At 33.2% G+C, this 19,888-nt stretch overlaps 2 protein-coding genes across 41 annotated transcripts in view; both read right to left on the reverse strand.

Moving 5' to 3' along the window:
• PTPRD (protein tyrosine phosphatase receptor type D) overlaps nucleotides 1–19,888 on the reverse strand; it is a 2,082,753-nt gene that overhangs the window by 1,102,598 nt on the left and 960,267 nt on the right. The window lies entirely within an intron of this gene.
• Nucleotides 12,792–13,397, reverse strand: LOC142874284 (proteasome maturation protein). The gene has a single exon (XM_076008694.1). The coding sequence runs from the start codon at nucleotides 13,327–13,329 to the stop codon at nucleotides 12,904–12,906; it is 426 nt and encodes a 141-aa protein (XP_075864809.1). The 5' UTR covers nucleotides 13,330–13,397; the 3' UTR covers nucleotides 12,792–12,903.

Here is a 19,888-nt window from a genome sequence, read left to right on the forward strand (position 1 = left end):
AGAATGATGTACATTCTGTAACAAAATTTATATCTCGGAATGAATTTTGGACATATGCAAATACTATGAGAGGATTCTCTATACATTAACCTGCTCAGCACAGTACATGAATAGTTAATAACATATGGAAAATACATCTCCATTAAGCTGAGGAAGACAGATTTAAAGTTAATTTACATATTCCCATGCATCTTTTGTATTTTCATGATTGGAAGAAATACAGTGTTTTTCTTCCAGTCAGCTGTTTAACATTTCATGCCTGTTCCCTTGCTCCACAATAACTTTCAAAGACACAGACTAATTTTGAAAAAAAATCTGGTCAAACAGTTATCGAGATATAAATTATTTTCCATTTTTTTGACAGTCTACTATCTTGAAAGTAATTGGCAGCTCAAAAAACCTTTTATAAGCAAACAACTTCTCTTATTTTAATTGCACGTCAATAAAAGTTTCAGTGTCAGCATGGGTCACAGAAATGTGCTATTTCATTAAAGCAGTCTACGGGACACAGAATCAAGGCTTTAGCACCATTTAAACAAATCTTAGCAGGCAGCAAGCAGTGTCTCTGAATGAAGAAGGGAATCTCTATATCCCTCAGTCAGTGTCTTTAAGACTAGACCAACTGCACCCAGATTCATCTACAAGACTTGTAAAAAAAAAAAAATGTAGATTTGTAGATCACATCTGAATTAGACAGGGTACTGAAATCTATAATTTTAACAAGCTTCCCAGATGATTTTTATGCCTACCAAAGAATCTTAGCCCCTAATCTTTTCTTTGGGAGATTTAAAACTCTCTAACTATGCAAGAACCTAAAAGCCAAAACCTATTTTCTGGCTGCTTGAGAGGTTTTTACTGATGATTTAGGTGGTCTCTGATCCCCCACCCTGGCACCAAGTGTGTGCTGAACAAGGAAGCCTGCTACAACAGAGATGGATGATCAAGTCTGAATGGTACTTTTCCTCTTAGCTGTCAATCCACATTCTGAATACCAGCATGTTTCAGTGCCAACTTGACACTCCACCTCTGCTACCTAGAAAACACTTAAAATCCACTCACCGCTCATTTGGCCACTTGCTTATCAATACCCAATTATAAGGGCTCCAAAAAGGCAAAGACAAAAGAAACTGTCACATTGTTACTTAAAAATTCCCCAGTTACATCATCTGCAACGTGAAGCTGGAAGAACTTTTAATGTTCTTTGCAAGAACGCACTGGCAAGCAGTGCTTCCTAGGAATGCACTTTCTCCAAAAGCAAGGAACTGTGCACAAAATTTGCCTATAAAGGAGAAGCGCTGTAAGTGTCAAAGGAAAAGAACATTTCCTTTTGGAAATGAGAGAACTGGGCCTAAGTGACATACAAGTATGTGGTCAGAGTAATGAACAGTTATATTTAAACAGGAAGTTTAAGGAAGTGAACATGCAGTATAATCATTTCGAAGAATGTTGGACATTTGCTATTTTGTGGTACTAATTGCATTGCAATAACAACAGACATGTTTAGTGTTCTTTTGAGGCTTATAATCACTACAGTAAAAAATTCTGTCTATTCCAAATAACTTCATATATTCAGAAAAAAGTTGACGACCTTTATTTCACTTCAAAAATTTATTTGTTAGTTTGCTTATGATTAGTATAAAAATTACCTAAAGGTATTTTCATACAAACAGAGATAGCTCTTAAAAAAAAGTATAAAGATTATTTATAATATTTAAAATAAAATAAAATAAAAATTACCTAAAGGTAAAGTTCAATCTTTAGCCCAAACCCATAATAGTTGCAAGGGTGTATGTGTTCAAAGGAGAACTCAGACATTTCTAAAGAGAAATTTCTGGACATGATGAAAACATAACCAATTTAACCAAATAGAAGGAAAACAGATACGCTCAGCTACCGTAAATACTTGAAAGGACACTGCTGAAGTGTTGCCAGGCAACCCTCAAAAGCTTTAAATTTTACTATCAAACAATAATAGACTCTGCAGAGTAGATTTTAGAAAACAAAAGAACCAGGATTCCATCCTAGTAACTGAGCAACAATATAGAAAAAAGCCAAAGGAAACCCATGTTCTCCATTGGTACAATTTCCTGCCCTCTTCTTTAAAAGAAAACTAAGAAAAAAGGCTTTTACTTTTTACTGCATAGTAAATTTTTTAAAAGGTAATCAGATGGTGGTTTGAATTCTGAAACTTGAAGCTCTTTCGATTTTGGACGCAACTAGAGTGAGCGGCAGAAAAATAATTGGGAAGAGGGGGATTCCTCCAGCTGTGTCCCCTCCCTCTATCTAATAAGCAAGTTCCCTGACATTTATAACCTGAATTTAGCTACTCTGCAAAAGAATATTTGATAGGCAAGGTGGAAAAACTTAAGGGCACAACTTGCTATCTGCATGTATATAGCAGAAAACAACACTAATATTCACAATTTTAAGAAAGTGACCTAAGTTAACCACAATTTATTCATGTTGTTAAAAACAGACCCTTCACAGCTCCCTTTTCTCAACCAAAAATTAGGTGAAAATCAAGAAAAATAATGAATTGAGGGTTATAAATGTCATTATTTTTAAAAACCATTACTCTTTTCTTGGAGAATAATATATTATCATAGAATAATAAATATGTGAATAATTGTTACTTTAGGCAAAGATTATATTTAATTACAGGTAATTTTTCTTTACTATCTGATGTTCTCCTATATGTTATTAAAAGAAAGCAGTTACCAAAGGCCAGGCACGGTGGCTCACGCCTATAATCCTAGCATTCTGGGAGGCCAAGGCGGGCGGATGGCTCGAGGTTAGGAGTTTGAAACCAGCCTGAGCAAGAGCGAGACTCCGTCTCTACTATATGGAGACTCAGACTTTTGGGGGGAGGGGGAGAAAGGGGCATTTATTGAAACCTTAAAATCTGTACCCCCATAATATGCCGAAAAAAAAAAAGTATGTGGAAGCTTAAGAAACTATCCAATTAAGTTCGGTTACAGCTTTTGGACAATGGACTTGAATGCAGGGAAAGACATTAATGTTTACCTTGGATTGCTGACAGCATTAGCCCTGAAATTAAACTCAAGCAGAAATCGTTAAAAAAATAAAATAAAATAAATAGAAAGAAATTAATTGGCCAACTAATATATAGAGAAAAAATTAGCCGGGCATGGTGGCGCATGCCTGTAGTCCCAGCTACTCGGGAGGCTGAGGCACTAGGATCGGTTGAGCTCAGGAGTTTGAGGTTGCTGTGAGCTAGGCTGACGCCACGGCACTCACTCTAGCCTGGGCAACAAAGTGAGACTCTGTCTCAAAAAAAAAAAAAAAAATGAAAGAAAGAAAGAAAGCAGTTACCATACACATCTGAAAAATCACATTTGCTAAATATTTATGTCTCTTGCATATTGGAGAGGAGATATTTGGTTTAATTATAAATATCAATTTCACAAATTGAATGTAATTTCCTATGGGCATTTTAGTAACAAATATTAGATTACGGTGTGTTTAATATTTCCTTGCCACGACGTATTTATCTAAGTCCTGTTCTGGCTATCTCTCTGTTTATCTGTAATTCTCAAGATGTCTTCCCTGTCCTCACAGAAGTTTGGCTTTTACCTTCATGGATACTGCCCTTGTTAAAGCACTTGCCTTTCCAAAGCAAACTTTGAAGGACTGTTTTCACTTAGATACATACTTGAAGCATTGGACAGTCCTGCCAGATCCTTCCTTAAAATTTTCTTCAACTCCTGAGACACCCTGTTTTCCTGCTTCACATCTCTCTGACTCCTACTCTGTTTTCCTCTGTATTAATATTTTACTTCTCAGCTCATCCCTCAAATCTTGATTTTTCTCAGAAGAGATTGGCATTTGCCATTGTTGCCTGCCCATGCCTCTGTGCCCTTTCCTTTGTAACAATTCCACCCTAACTCTCAGCTCATGTATGTGCTTCACCTGGGCTGACTTGAGGAGAGGGCAGGTGACCCAAGATGGGACCACCGGAGTGTTGAATGCCCTTAGCTATAGCAATCGATCATTCATGGATGGACAGACAACCCATGGCAGTGAAAGTTAAAAAGGATTAGGCTATTTTTATGAACTGTGGGTTTCTAAGCCTGGAAAGATCTGCTGTTTGTTACCAGGAGGAAAGAGCCAGCTTTAAAACAGCCAGCAAAGGGAAAAGTCCCACTTACCCATTGAGACACGAAGACAACCAGTTTCTTGAGGCCAATGAAGTAGCCCTTGGATTCAGCTGTGTCTAAAAGCTGTATGAGGGCTTCCACTTACCAATAGTTTCTTTTCCTTCCTCCTCCTCTCCTCCTTCCTTCCTCTCACCCCATCTCTCTCCCTCTCTCACATTCTCTTTCTTTTGCTTTAGTCTCAAAAATCAAAATAGTGTAGCAAATATGCCTAGGTTCTACCCTTCACCGTTTACTCTCAAATTCTATTTCATTTATTTAAACATTATCCTTAATTCTTAGAGATTAAACTACTGCCTAATACATATTACTCATTTTTTTTGAATCCATACCTCCCCTTGGAGTATATTTCTATCAAAAATCTCTAGCTGAATCCCCCACAGGTCTCTCAAACGCAATATATCCCAAACTAATTAATTTCCTTTCATCTTCATCTTCTAGTCTCTATTTTCTCTGATCATCCTATCAACCCTGTTGCCTAGCCAAAAATACTATTTTAAGCATTGGAATTCTTAACCAGTGCATTTCTTTCTAGTATGGATTTGGATAGAACAGATCTAATTAGCATTCAAAAGTTTATTAATAACCATGCAAATAAGTTAATCTATTTTAATAAACTTCAAAGTTTATTAATTACACTAATATTTATTCTCCTTTACAATTTTGAAGTATTGGTTTTAAGAGCTTTTCATGTGCTACATCATTTAAATTGCACAAAATTCTCACAGGATATGCAACATTTGTTAGAAACTATCTGAGCTCAACTAGAAAGCTTACTTTCCCTTTGCCAGAAACTATTTGATTATTCCATATTGTCCCTTGAGATTCATACAAACCAAATACCAAATTGGTCTCAGGCATATAAGGACAACTACCATTCTATTCTTAATGTGCAGTCATTTTTGTCTTCATTGGTCTTCACTATATTGTCTTTGATATTTTGTTATAATTTTAATTGTTTTAGGTTTTATTATATTGACTGTATTTTATGCAGGCTGCTAGCAGAACTTCAATCCTCTCAATCATTTACTACTTTTTGAATTAGTTCTTGGTGGATAGACATTTTAATAAAAATTGAAAATCATGCACAGACATCATATCATTGTCCTTTGGAAGATCTGAGTATCTGGTCCTCTCTGATACTTATTTTTAATTATTTCATAGTCTTGGATTTTCTTCTCTTTTTCTCTCTGTAGCCTATACCCCTGCCTTTAATCATAAATCATACAATAATCCCATCCTGGACTGTTATATTTTAATCAAAGATGACTAGTGCCTATGTGTATTAGCAACAGCAGAATAATGTGGTCTGTTTCCTCTTTTCATAAGGTAAAACTTAATAAATTGCAAGTAAATAACAAAAATGCAACTTCTATGAGTTACAGTGATGATGTCTCAAATAAAAATTCATGTTTTCTCCTATAAATTTGGGAGGAATAAATTATTCATAGTAAGATATGAAAGAAACATATGGGGGAATCGACAGAGCTGAGTTTGTGAAAAAAATTTTTTTCGGAAAAAGGAGATTAAATCATAGGTTATTCTGTTCAGAAATATAAAGAGAAATGCTTAATATTTGCATAACAAATTATAAAAATGAGGCATAGAAAGTCAAATAGGTAGAGATTTTTTTATTTTTTTCATTGCACATCTCACTCATTATGTTTGTATAATAGGTAGAGATTTGTATAAAAGGGCTTGGAATTCTGTTATATACCTAATATTAGTAGGTCATATGTTTCTGAAGTGTTGTCTTTTGTAAACTTTTTGTTATTGTAAAAAACATAGAGACAAGTAGATCAAATACAACTTTACTGTTCTAAAAATAATTAAAAGTATTTGTCCATGTTAGCACCACCTAGCTCAAGACAAAGAGCATTGCTTCTCTCTAGAACCCCTATGTCCCTTTCCAACTTCACATCTCTTCACTCTGAGAATCCTATCTTAACTTATACAGTCATAATTCCCTTGTCCTCTTTTATTAAACACTTGCATCTCAAAGAATGAAGTTGAGATTTGCTTATTTTTGAAACATAAAAAAAATCACATTGTATTTATTTTTCTGTCTTGCTTCTTTAGCTCAACTTACATTTGTAAGCTACAGTTATACTCAAGAGTGTTATAAATTATTTTTATTCTCCTCTAATATTATAACATCAAAACCACAATTAACATGTGGATTCTACTGGCGGTAGGCATTTGAGCTCTTTTTCTTAAATTTCAAACTACTGACAGTACTTTTATGAATGTTTTTGTGTATGTATTTGGGTACACATGTACATAAATTACCCTGGGGCATTTACTAAGGCTAGGTCATAGAGTATGCGTACCTACATGTTACATGGATTAAGATCAAAGTGCTTTTCAAAGGGGTTATACCATGGCATTATATAATTTAAAAATAAATGTTTACATTTACTTCATAAATAGAATTACTGTAAGTTTGGAAACAATATTTAAAGATACACACTACAATTTCTCTGCAGATGCTTCACTATTTAGTCACTCTAACCTTGAGGAATGATGGATAGTTCTCAGAAATGTGTAACCACAGTTGACCTATAATTGGACATGATTTTAATAACACAATAAATTAATAAAGATCTGATGGTGTCATCCTTATATCCCTGAGATGTACTTTTACTTGAAATCTCCTTCTAAAAAAATGCAATGAATTATTTACAGCATTTCAAAATCTTTCTTTGCGGAATTTCCAAATGAGTTTAAATAAATAATCAATATTCTCAGAATAATTAACGTGATCAGTTCTATATGATTTCTGATCATCTGAAGTTTGGCAATTTAAGTATAATTTACAGTGCTCCAGATACTTGTAGTTTAGATTTAATTAGATGTTCACTTTTATTTTGAAATAAAATTCCTTCATCTTCCAGTGAACTGTCAAAGTTGGAGTTAAGGATGCATTTTAAGATGTATTGGATCAAAAGTTTGCAGTTTACATCTGCTTAATATTTTTACCATGCTAATTAAAATATAATATTTAACAAATTAGCCTGGTAAAATTCTTTATGGCTTGATAGATTTAATTTGGTATAATAATTTAATCATTTTATATAGGTCTATGCATGTGTGCATTGAAAGAATGAAATCACTATTCAAATTTTCAATTTTACTTTTATGAAAGGAGTATAGATTATTCTCTTGAACAATTTCTAATCTACTTTAATCAATTGATTCTACTTACCATATGTTATGGAATTATCGCCTATGTTTTCCATTTGTGTGAAACGTATGCCAGATTACTTGCATAGTGTGCAAGGTGTATTTTCTTATGTAGAACTTAATGAGAGTGAGAAATAGGAAGTTTTAAACGTTCCCTTCTGTCTAGACAACATTTGAATCGTGGGCACTTGTGGTGGCACCATGTCACTATCTTGCCAGTAGGAACAAATGTTTGATACCAACTGTCACTTCATTGGAAAATAATATTCTTTTTAAGAAATTCAAATAAAAAACTTGCTGGAATTTTTAGGGAAAAAATCTTCCATTACATACCAACCAATTATTAGAATGACCCCAAATTTCTTAAAATTGTTTTGGTTTTTGTCCTACATGGTTATCTATTTCTTAAAAATCTTTCTTCTCTTATGTGTGATAACTTCCCAAGAATGTCTTTAGTCTTTGTCCTTTCTTTAATATGTACTCTTTCCCAAGTAAGAGTTTCTCTATCTTCAATTATTATAGTTACAGGATTGATTAGAATTTTTATATAATTAGGTCCTTTCTGAGTACAATATTTGCCTTTTTTCACTCTTGCTGTATATTCTACCAACCTCTTAAACTCGGCATGTTAAATCAGACTAGAACTTCTGGCTAGGATGGAAAACAAAGGCTTTCCTGTTTTATGCAACTGAACTCCAGACAAAATATATGAAATGACATTGTTTACAGTATTAGACAACAGACAGCACAGGACTATGATCCCTGAAATAACTGAAACAAAAATGATAAGCTAGTCAATTTCACCAACTAACTGCAGAGAAGAAGTTTCTAGACCAGAAAAGGGATAATCACCCTAAAGAGAAGCCAGCCATCTTATTAACTTGAGGAAATAAAGATCGAATGTTAGAGGAGTTGAAGAAACTAGATTATGTGGGGCAGAATAAGAGAGCTGCAAAGATGGACAATTCTGTAAGCTGCAAAGATGGACAATTCTGCAGGGTACCCCACCAAGTCCGTCATTGAATACTGCTCTGTGCATTCATAACAGAAAATTACCAGAGGCCAGGCAAAGCAGCACAGAAAAAGAGTAGAAAAATTCCTGGAGCTCTCCCAGGGCTGGAAATAATTCATGTTTCTACCCGTCACAGTGGAAAAAACCTTGTAATACAAGACCCAGACTTCAGTCAGAATCCTCAGAAGGATATCTCCTTAGTTTGAAAGCTAAATTACCCTTAGTAGAAAGGTTTCTCAGGACCTGAGAAAGCTTTAAAAAAACACCGAAAAAAATTGACATAACGTCAATTTATGTGCTTATGCTGCTAGAAAAGGGAGGGCACTGGAAAAGAATAAAATATGTGAAGAAATACAGCCAGAAATTTTCCAAGTTATTGAAAAACATAAACCCAGAGATAAAAGAAGAAAAAGAATTCCAAGAAGAATAAAAGTAATCATTCCAAGAAGTATCATAGTGGAACTGTGGAAGGTCACTAATAATTAAAAATAAAAAATTTTTAAAAAGAGAAAATTATGAAAAAGAAATACTGCATACAGGTGAACAAAAGAAAAAAAAAAAAAAAAGGAGACTTATCAGAAACCAGTCAAACCAGAAGGCAATGTAAAGATATCTTCACAGTAATGCAGGGGAAAAAAAAATCTGTCATTGTACAATTTTTTCCCCATTGAAAATATAAAATTTATAGAAGAAAATATTTGCTGAGAGTCTGTGTGAACTTGGATTCAGTGATTTCTTAGATTGGACATAACAAGCTTAAAACAACAAAAAAAGACAAACTGGTCGCAAGTAAAAAGGAAAAACAACAAACTTTTAGTCTTCAAAAGACACTAGTATCAAAATAAGTCTAAGACCAACATCATTTGCAATACATGTATGTAATAAAACGCATATCTAGAACATATAAAGAATCTTAGAACACATTAATATAAAACCAAAAAGCTGATTAAAAATACTTTTTAAATTGTATTATGTTCACCAATGAAGTTCTATGAATGGAAAATAAATGCATGAAAAGATGCTCAACATTGATCATTAGCAAATTACAAACCAAAAGCACAAGTGTGGTCCCCAAACTCTGGGCTGCAGCCTGATACTGGTCCAATAGCACTACACAATTAGTAAAAAAGTTAAAATTGATAAGACTTATAAAGTTTTGTTGAAGATGAAGAACAACCGGAACTCTTCACTTTGCTGTTGGAAAGACAACATGACAAAGCCACTTTGGAAGTCAAACATGCAGTGTCCATATGAACCAAGAATTCCTCTCTCAGGCATTTACCCAATCAAAATGAAAATAAATGTTCACACAAAGAATTGTATTTGAAAGTTTAAGCAGCTTTATAAATGCTAGCAAACCCTAGACATGAAATTTTAACTAAATGAGAAATGTGATATATCCCTGGTATCAAAGTCTACTCAGCAGTATAAAAAACTACATTACTGATTTATGCAACAACATGGCTGAGGTATAAAGGTAGTTGGGGCATATTTCAGCCCACAGAAATGGTATAGACGAGGGAATGGAGTGGTGAGAGAATATGTGACAAATACTAGGTATCTATAGTAATTGGATAAATGATTGTTGCTTTTGTGTGTAAGTGATTTGGTTTGAATGTGAGAATGAAGATACTGACAACTCATGATAAGATTCAGTTTGATTTTCTTACAATGTTTGAAAGGATTTTTTGTCAGTGGTAGCAAATACCTTACAAAATTATCATGATGACTGAATGAGTCCTTAAGCACTTACAACAGTACCTGGAACAGAGTAACCACTATATAAAAGTACTTGCTATCATTATTAGGTTGAACAGATTTGCCTTTTGAAACTACCTCTTAGCTCTGAGCATGCAGAATTTGTCAGAGTGGGTACAATTACAGAGTGGAGCTCTTTCAATCAATCACATGGGAAACATAGAATACCTAAATGATTTTCCATCTTCTCTAGACACCTGGAATGCTCACTATCCCATCTCACTATACAGTGAACTATCGGAATCCTATCAATTTTTCTAGACCCATATCAAAAGTTCAATTTTGCAAATATTTTCTCCCATTCTGTAGGTTGTCTCTTCACTTTGCTGATTGTTTCCTTTGCTGTGCAGAAGCTTTTTGGCTTGATATGATTCCATTTGTCTATTTTGATTTGGTTGCCTGTGCTTTTGAGGTATTACTCAATAATTTTCTTTTTTTTTTATTTTTTTTTGTTTTTTTTAAATTTGCTTCCATAGTATACCTCACTGCAAGATACTCAATAATTTTCCCAGACCAATGTCCTGAAGTGCTTCCCCAATGTTTTCTTTTAGTAGTTTCAGGTCTTAGATTTAAGTCTTTAATCCATTTTGATATCATTTTTTAATATAGCAAGAGATGAAGGGCTATTTTTATTCTTCTGCATATAAAGTTTCCCCAACATCATTTATGGAAGAAAGTATCATTTCCCCAATGCATGTTCTTTGCACCTTTGTCTAACTAAATTCACTGTAGGTGAATAGTTTTATTTCTGAGTTCTCTATTCTGTTCCATTGATCTATGTGTCTCTGTTTTTATGCCAGTACCATGCTATTTTGGTTATCACAGTTCTGTAGTATAATTCAACGTCAGGAAAGGTGATTCCTTTAGTTTTGTTTTATTTTGCTGCATGACTTTGGCTATTCTGGGTATTTTGTGTAGTTCCATATACATTTTAGGATTATTTTTTCTATTTCTGTGAAGAAAGTCATTGGTATTTTAATAGAGATTACACTAAATCTGTAGATTGCTTTGGGTAGTATGGACATTTTAATAATAATGATTCTTATAGTCTATGAACATGGAATATCTTTCCATTTTTTTGTGTCCTTTTCAATTTTTTCATCAATGTTTTAAGTTTTTATTGTAGATGCCTTACATTTCTTTTAAGTTTATTCCTAGGTATTTTATTTTGTTTGTATCTTATTATAAATGGGATTACTTTTGTGGTTTCTTTTTCAAATTGTTTCCTGTTTGCAGCTTGCCTAGATGCATAATAGTCTAATCATAATCTCTTAACTATATCATATCATTCACTCGAAACCGCTCTTTTGGTATTTATGACTCCATCTTCTATGGTATTAATTTACATTAATCTTCTCCCTCCAATGGTATGAAATTGAGTAGTAATGATCATGTTAATACAGGAACTTTAATACAATGGCAGGTAAATATATTTTTTAAAATTATTTGCTTTGAAAAATTAACTATCAATGAACATATTTGGATTTTCCATATTAATTAAAATATTTTTTCTCAAAAAGGAAGACACCCACCAGATCAATTACTAAAGAAATGATGGATATGTGGACTGTGGAGAACAGAGAATCATTTTTGACTAAGAATTAATTATTCTGTGGTATTTCCATTTATATAGAGCTTTCAATAGATTGAATTTCCTTTAAAGTTCACATTATTGAAGCAAGGCATCTGAAACATAATTGTTAGATACCCCTAGAAGAAGTAATGAGTTGAAGATTGTTTTTGTTTTTATAAATCTATTTTTTTTTTTTTTTTTTTTTTTTTTTTTTTTTTTTTTTTTTTTATGTTTCAAATCAGTAACTTATTTAATAAAAGATGCTACTAAAATATTGATAACCAAAATACATTTTTTAATTGTCAAAGATGACCCATTCACTAATGTTCTAAAAATCGTAAATTTTTCTATACCGGGTTCATAAAGAATACCTTACAAGAAAGAACCATGGTAAAAACTTATTTTTAAATAAATTACTATGGAATTAGCTCATGGATGCATAGTGTATACATAAATGTTCTAATAATTTTTTTAAAAAGTTAAGCATTTTGCGATATATAAATTAAAAACAAGGAAAAATTAGTTTGACTTTTCTTTAACACTGTTGCTTGGTAATACATTAAATACATATTAAGTCTATGAAGTACAACAGCTTAACCTACATTTGGTGACTGATTTAATTTTACACTTTAAAGATAAGACTAAAATCAAACCCTCTGAACTTATACTTTTCAACCTGAAAGAATCAGAGAATAGCTATAATTCTAAAATAGTATCAATATACTGAATATTATTCTTATGAGTATTAACGGACTATACTGAAACAAGATAAATATATTACATTCAATTTGAAGTGTTACCACTGAAATCAATTACAAATGTTTATTCTAAAAGATACTATTATAAAGTTTACAGACTCAACTACTGATAATGGTTATTCAAAATTAAATTTATGGAATACATAGAAAATAGGATAAATGGGAATCTGTGGACCATTTTATAATTCAGGAACAACATTTTTTTAAAGACATAGAAAGCTATTGTTTTAATATAAATTAGGAACTTTAAAATCATGTCCCTTCAGTGCTTTCGATTGTCACATGGCCATAAACCAAAGACCCAAATAAGTTCAAATAATCACTGATACAACTTTTGCAAAAATTCTCATGTCAGTACTTTTAATGTTGTATACATCAAATTACAGTAAAAAGACAACTATAAACAAGATGCAGCCCCTCTATTTTCACAAACAGCACAATGCACTACAGTAAACCGAGTTTATATTCCACCATCAAGTGTGGTTCTCCCATTATTTCACTTTGTGATGGATCATTAAGAATATCCTCAAATCCAATAGTCTCATCGTTACCCCTCAGAATATCCAGTGAAAGGTTTGAGCTCGGAAGAAATGGAAGACGCTGAACCTGCTGCACTGCCTTGAATTCCATCTGTAATTTCAGTGGAGCAAATAGACCTTGTATGTTTCTCAGCGTGGAAAAATTCATTTTATCTTGGTTGAGCTGGAAATTTTTTTCTGATAATTCAAGAGGATGACTAGGCAAAAGTTCATTTTTCACACAGGAAAAACCTTTCCGAAGAAGATCGTGACTTTCAAAAGGTCCACTTGCTGAAAGTTCAGTAACTGGAATACTGTCCTTTAGCTGAGATCCAAGTCCTCTGGCATTCATCTTCAGACGCTCTGCAAACAGCTCCTCAGCCCAGTTACCGTCAGCCGACCCCGCCGCTTACTTCCGTTTCCTATAAATCTATTTTTTTTTAATAGCAATTCCAGCATACATATTTTTATTGTGGTAACATAGACATAACACAAAATTTTCCATTTTGGCCATTTTAAAGTGTACAATTTGGTGGCATTTAGTATACTTATAATGATGTGAAACCATCATCTCTATTTAGTTTGAAAACATTTTCATCATCCCCCCTCAAAATCCAATATTCACTAATTCCCTTTCCCTGGAAACAACTATTATACTTTCTATCTTTATGGCTTTTTCTATTCTGGATATTTTATATAAATAGAATTGCATAATATGTTGTCTTTTGTGTCCAGCTTCTTCATTTACTATCAAGTTTTCAAGGTTCATTTATGTTGTAGCATATATCAATATTTCATTCTTTTTATGGCTGAATAATAATCCTTGTATTAATACATATGATGCCACATTTTGTTTATCTATTCATTAGTTGATGGAAATTTGGGTTGTTTCTACCTCTTGGCTATTGTGAACTGTGCTGCAATCTGTGTACAAGTTTTTGTTTTATATACCTGTTTTAAATTCTTTTGAGTAGATACCTAGGAGCAGAATTGCTGAGTAATATGGCAATTCTATGTTTAACTTACTGAGCATAAATCTTTTAAATAAGATGTATTCTTTGTTGTGTTGATATTATGGCTACTAGAGTTTACAGAAGACTATATGTATATTGATACTTGTAGATATTAATACCTTAATACAAATACATGACTGAGATATATATATACACACACACACATACACATATACATATTATATATATATATGTCTGGAAAAATTTACATTAATATAAAAATAATTTCACAGTATAGATTAACTATTGGTGTTAATAATCAATCACTATGTGCCAGATCCTGTATTAAGCACTAGGGATACAAGCATGAATAAGGCAAAGTCTTGGATGTGGTTCTTTCCCTTAAAGAATTTAAAATCTAAATGAGTATAGAATATATGCACGAGAGGTAGGAAGAAGCATAAAATGAGTATAATTCAGAGTGGGGATGGGGAAAGAACTCTTACATGTTTTGAGTTAAAAGGTCTGAGTTATATATAAAATCTGAAGAGATTTCTATGATGGTATAAACTATACACCAAGACCATTCAGTTGCCAAATTTCTAAAATATCAAGACCTAAGGCAAGTGAAAGTTGGATTGCTCCAGAGCCTAGAATTAAACACTAACAACTTGTCCTTACTGCGCCTAGATCCTAACTGGTGTCCTGCCCAGTTCCCTCTGAAATTTGGAACTGGCCTTTCTGCATGCTGGTTTTCAAAGCATGCAGTCATGCATTCTTTAGGTCCCCACCTATCTAGAAACACAGCTGTAGTAGTGGCCAAAAGATTCATTTGAGACTGACAAACCAAATTTCCTTGAGAATTCAAGAAAACTACATAAAAAGGCTTTCCAACTCATCGCAACTTTGGGTCTGTGCTGGGACTCCCCATGAACCTAGGAGAAAATATTAAAGTAGATTATGTGGTTCAGATAATTTTGCAGGCTGGTAGAGTTTGAAACCCATAACAGATGGATGATTAGTGATTTATTTCAAATAAGCCTTTCATTTCAATCTTGCATTCTAGTCTTGCATCCCACAAGTACACATTAGCACTTTGGTGCAATCATTGAAAAAACTACTTTTTACTGTCTAATTAGCTGCAAAATAACATGGCATGAGAGGACTGGCTGCTTATGAACTAGTGAAACCTTTCCTGAAATGGCTATTTTGTGATTTATTTAAATATTTTGTTTTTACCACATTCTTCCCTTCAGTTGTATAGCCACCACCAAATATCAAAGAACTGATTGAAAACAATGATGAAGAATTTCAAATAGGTGGTCAGCATCTCTGGTTTGGTTTATGAATATAAGTGTTGCCATGTGTATATAATAAGTAGGTAGTATCTATATTCATTTTGTAAATAGATAGCATTGCTATTACTCATTTATATTTTTCTTTTCTTTGATAGAATGAAGGCTCCTTAAGGAGAGCATATGCTGTCTTCATTTCTTTATCCCAAACAGTCCATAGATTTTGAACCTACTGGCAATACATAAATAATTGTGAATGACATAATTAAAATACTATTTTTAGATTTCTTAATGGTTCCCAGTGATGGCTTTAAGGTAGGTCTCTAAACTCTTGTTTTCATTTTCAAACAAGATGCTGGTAATCATGATTCAGCATTAATTAATACCACATTAATATTAGCTCTTTCTCAGAGTCATCAAAGGAATGATTTGATAACCTCATTGCACTATGGTTTTTCCTGTTTTATTTTGATGCTCTATATTATTTTGACTATTTTTTCAGTTTCAGTTTTTCCTTCTAATTAATACTGCCTATTTTTCAAATGCATTATTCCCCTTGAACAAAAATAATATATGACATGACCTTTAGATTTTACAAAAATATATGTTTCAAACACTTAATTCCATATAATCTGTCATATATAATTTAATTTTGTTTTGTTTTTGTACTTATAAATCTACCTTAATATTATAATATTCTCTCAGTCACTAACCATGTAAATTCATGAAGACCATACGATGAGCTCTGAGTAGATGATGACATTTATCTTAATAATTATACATGTATGCATTTTTTGGTGGGGAAGGAGGATAGAAGAGAAGGAAGAAGGCAGACGGATCCAGAATAATTTGTGTTAATGTTTCTTGAAAAAAATAAAAATAAAATGCACTTGTCTGTAATTGTCTCTCATATTTTTGATTATATATTTACTTAAGATGGAAGTTGAGTCATACTAATTCTCATATAAAATACATCAAGCTCATTCTTTTCAGAATTGTGATAAAATTGTTAAACCCACAACGTAGCTATAGAGAAAACACAGACGAGGCAAACACACACGAAATGGCTATAAAATAATAGTTTAAGGCAGAATATTCAAAAACAGAAGCAAAAGGCAGTTCTCTTAGAAATTGCTGATCTCATACATCTTATTGCTGTGTTCATTGTTTTGCTTAGTAAGGAGGATCATTCTGACAGCTACAACTTGTTCGTGTTTCTCCATAAAATATGACTAGAAATATTATACATATTCTTATGATCTGTTTGACATTTTAAGAGTATTATTTATACAATACTGAAAGAATGAGGACATAGTAATCACATGTTCTTTATTTACCCAAATTAGTCATCCTCAATTACCCCCATGGCAGCATCAAAGCCATTTCTCATTTGGTTTTGTTTAGAGAGGTAAAGTCAGTCACTCCTTTACCAGCAAGCACCTAAAACCACAATTGGGAAATAGGAGGGTAAGAGAAATCAGATGGTAATATTTATTGTCAAAGGGGATAACAGTTTAATAAGATGGTTATTACTGACACAATATATAAATTTGTGACTATTACTTACCAGTTAGGAAGAAGTGCTCCATTTTAAATTGAGGTTCTAAATAACACTGTAAGACATTACACTTTATTTACTACCCAAGTTTTGTCCAGGAGCAATACTTTTTAAAGTTCCCTGCTTAAGGGGAAAAATGTGATAACCATTACCAGCCTAATGCCAGCTCATAAATAGGGAAAGTGTAAACCTCGCTGTGATCTTTCTGCTTAGGCATGCAGGAGCACTTTTAGTTATCTACGTCCTCCTTATCATTTTTACCTTTGTCTTCAGTATATATGTGCTGTTGTCTTTCAAGTCTGGATACAACTCCAGTTCCCTTCTTTACTCACAGCCTCTAAAGACCGGCATTTATTTATTCAGTAAATATTTCCTGAATGCTCACTGTTGGTCTAGGTACTGTGATACAACTATACATATGATGAACAAATTCTCACCCTTATGAACTTAATAAAGTTAAAGAAGACAAATAAATGGTAAAATGAAAAATATACGTGGCAGCATTTATAAATATGGGAAAATGGGTTTGTCTTTCCTTTACTTTGAGTAGCCAGTTTATACAGATGTAGCCCCCTGGACTGAGACACATATTGCCCTGGGGACTCCTGCCCAGCGCGGGAATGATTTATCCTGGGGATTTGCTCACAGAGAGATGGGACTCAAACATACACTGATTCATTTTTGAAAACTTTATTGATGCTGTAAAAGATTGATATAGCACCTCTTGTATATTCCTGGATACAGCTGGAACCCATTCTACTAAGGGAAGTATCCCAAGAATGGAAAAACCAGCACCACATGTCCTCACCAGCAAATTGGTATTAACAAATCAATACTTAAGTGGACATATAGGGGTAACATTTATTGGGTGTTGGGAGGGTGGGAGGGGATAGGAGGGGATGGATATATACAATCACAACGAGTAAGATGTGCAACGTTTGGGGGATGGACACGCTTGAAGCTCTTACTCGAGGGGGGAGGGGGGCATGGGCAATATATGTAACCTTAATACTAGTACCCCCATAATACGCTAAAATAAAAATAAATAAATATTTAAAAGTAAAATTTAAAAAACAAAAAGATTCTACCTTTATTTGCTTTTACGTAGGAGCTGAATATTTCAGAGGCTACAGATTAGAGAGAACCAAATTTTAAACTATCCAAAAGTGCTGCCCTTGATAAAATGCACTGAAAAGATAGTATAACATGTGATGTCAATTGAAAGGTTCACACTCTTACCGTTTTCAATTTGTGGTTTAGAAATTAGTATGAAATAAACTAGTATGAAATAAACAAGTTTATTTCATTAGTATGAAATAAACAAATACTCAGTGATGAAAACTCAGAGTAGGACCACTGTGTTGTTAAAATACTACCCTCAGAGGGGAGGGAACTTTGAAAACAATATACAAGTATATTAAAAGCAGATCTATTTTTTAAAAAACAGCATATCTGGTAAAGATATTGTTTTCCTTTCACATTGTGTATTGTTTTAAATTTCCTTTAGTTATATGCTTATTATATCTATTAGAGTTTAATGTGGAGAAGCATGCTGAATAGAAAAAAGTGCTAGAGGAAAGCATTTTCAAAAGGGATTTCCTTTCTATGTAGTCAAAGACAAAAAGATTGGACTACCTCAGTGTATAAAGAGTTAAATTGTGTGTGTGTGCAGGGAAGGAGGTTAGAGGTGAGGAGGAATAATAATGACAAGTCCTCGAATACATTTTCACTTTTCCTCTAAAAATTCTTCATTTGAATATGCTTGTTCAACTGTTCCTAAGAGAAATCTTGTTCCTAGCCAAGAAAGGTAATGTCATATCAATATAAATATTCAGCCATACATAGAATTTGCTGAGCTAGTAATTAGGAACAAGGATACTGGTTAGATAGGCACTATTTCTGTTACTTTCTTCCTAAGAGATATCAAGATAATTGCTTTTTGTGCTTCAGTAATATTCTATGCATAATATTTCACCAGCTGCATTAGTTTATAATTACCTATTTCTATATGTATCTCTGCTTTAGGACAGGAACTCTTTTATGTCTTTCTATTCCAAGCACCTATCTTAGTGTCTGGCAAAAGATTGGCACACAAACAATGTTTGCTCAATAAATATGTTTACTGGCAGGTCAGGCTCTACTATGACTCTTCAAGTTACAATATTCCTTCTTTAAAGATATCCTAAATATAATTTGCATGTTAAAAGACCAGAATCATTAATTATTTGCCTAAGAAGTAGTCTGTTGGATGGCATGAATTAAATGGAACCAGTAATATTTATACCCAATCAAAACCCAATCAACCCTTTTAAGATTTCAAATTATGATCTGAAATGTGAAAATGATTAGTAAAAGATTATCAAACCCACTGGGCTGGACAGAGCAATATGTCAGCACCTTTGTCCAGGACCACAGCCTGAAGGTTTCTGAAGGTAAGCAGCGGCTTCATCATTTTGGCATTCTATTTTAGTCTAAGTCTACATCAGAAGCCTGCCAGGGCTCAGTGCTGATAACAAAGCACTATCGCTTTTCAAAGTGACAGAGCACAGTGACATATCAACACTAGAACTTAAACGAAAAGCCCCTTCTAATTTAACGGGGAATCTGCTGAACCTGTATTCAGCCCAGCACTCTTGTTTTCAATTAAAACTTTCTTGTAGAAAGAGAAAAGTTTGGCATATCCTTTTCTTTTTAGAGGCAGTTATGGAATCAAGTGGAAAGGATAATATGGTATAGAGCAGATATGGCCCAGTACTAGCTAAGTAGATATCAGCCCATTTTATCTACTTATTGCAGTATCTGTGGTTCACTGAATGTTTTACCTAATGACTCCTGTTGCTGAAACGGTCCTTCCTCTCAATACCACTCTTTTTCAACAAATGTTATTCTGATACTGTGTATAAAGCAGTAAAAATGAACATGATATACCAATTACTGAGTATCTGTTATGTGCCAGGTACTGTTAGAATGGGAGTGGGGGTCTTTACCTGTGATATTTCATGTAATTTTTACTAAGGTATATGATATGGATGGGATTACTTTCATTTTTTGTTTTTAAAGGGGGAAAAAAAACTTGAGTCAAGAAATGAGCTTCTGTATGATCAT

Source organism: Microcebus murinus, chromosome 12, assembly GCF_040939455.1.
Source record: "Microcebus murinus isolate Inina chromosome 12, M.murinus_Inina_mat1.0, whole genome shotgun sequence".
Classification (NCBI taxonomy): Eukaryota; Metazoa; Chordata; class Mammalia; order Primates; family Cheirogaleidae; genus Microcebus; species Microcebus murinus.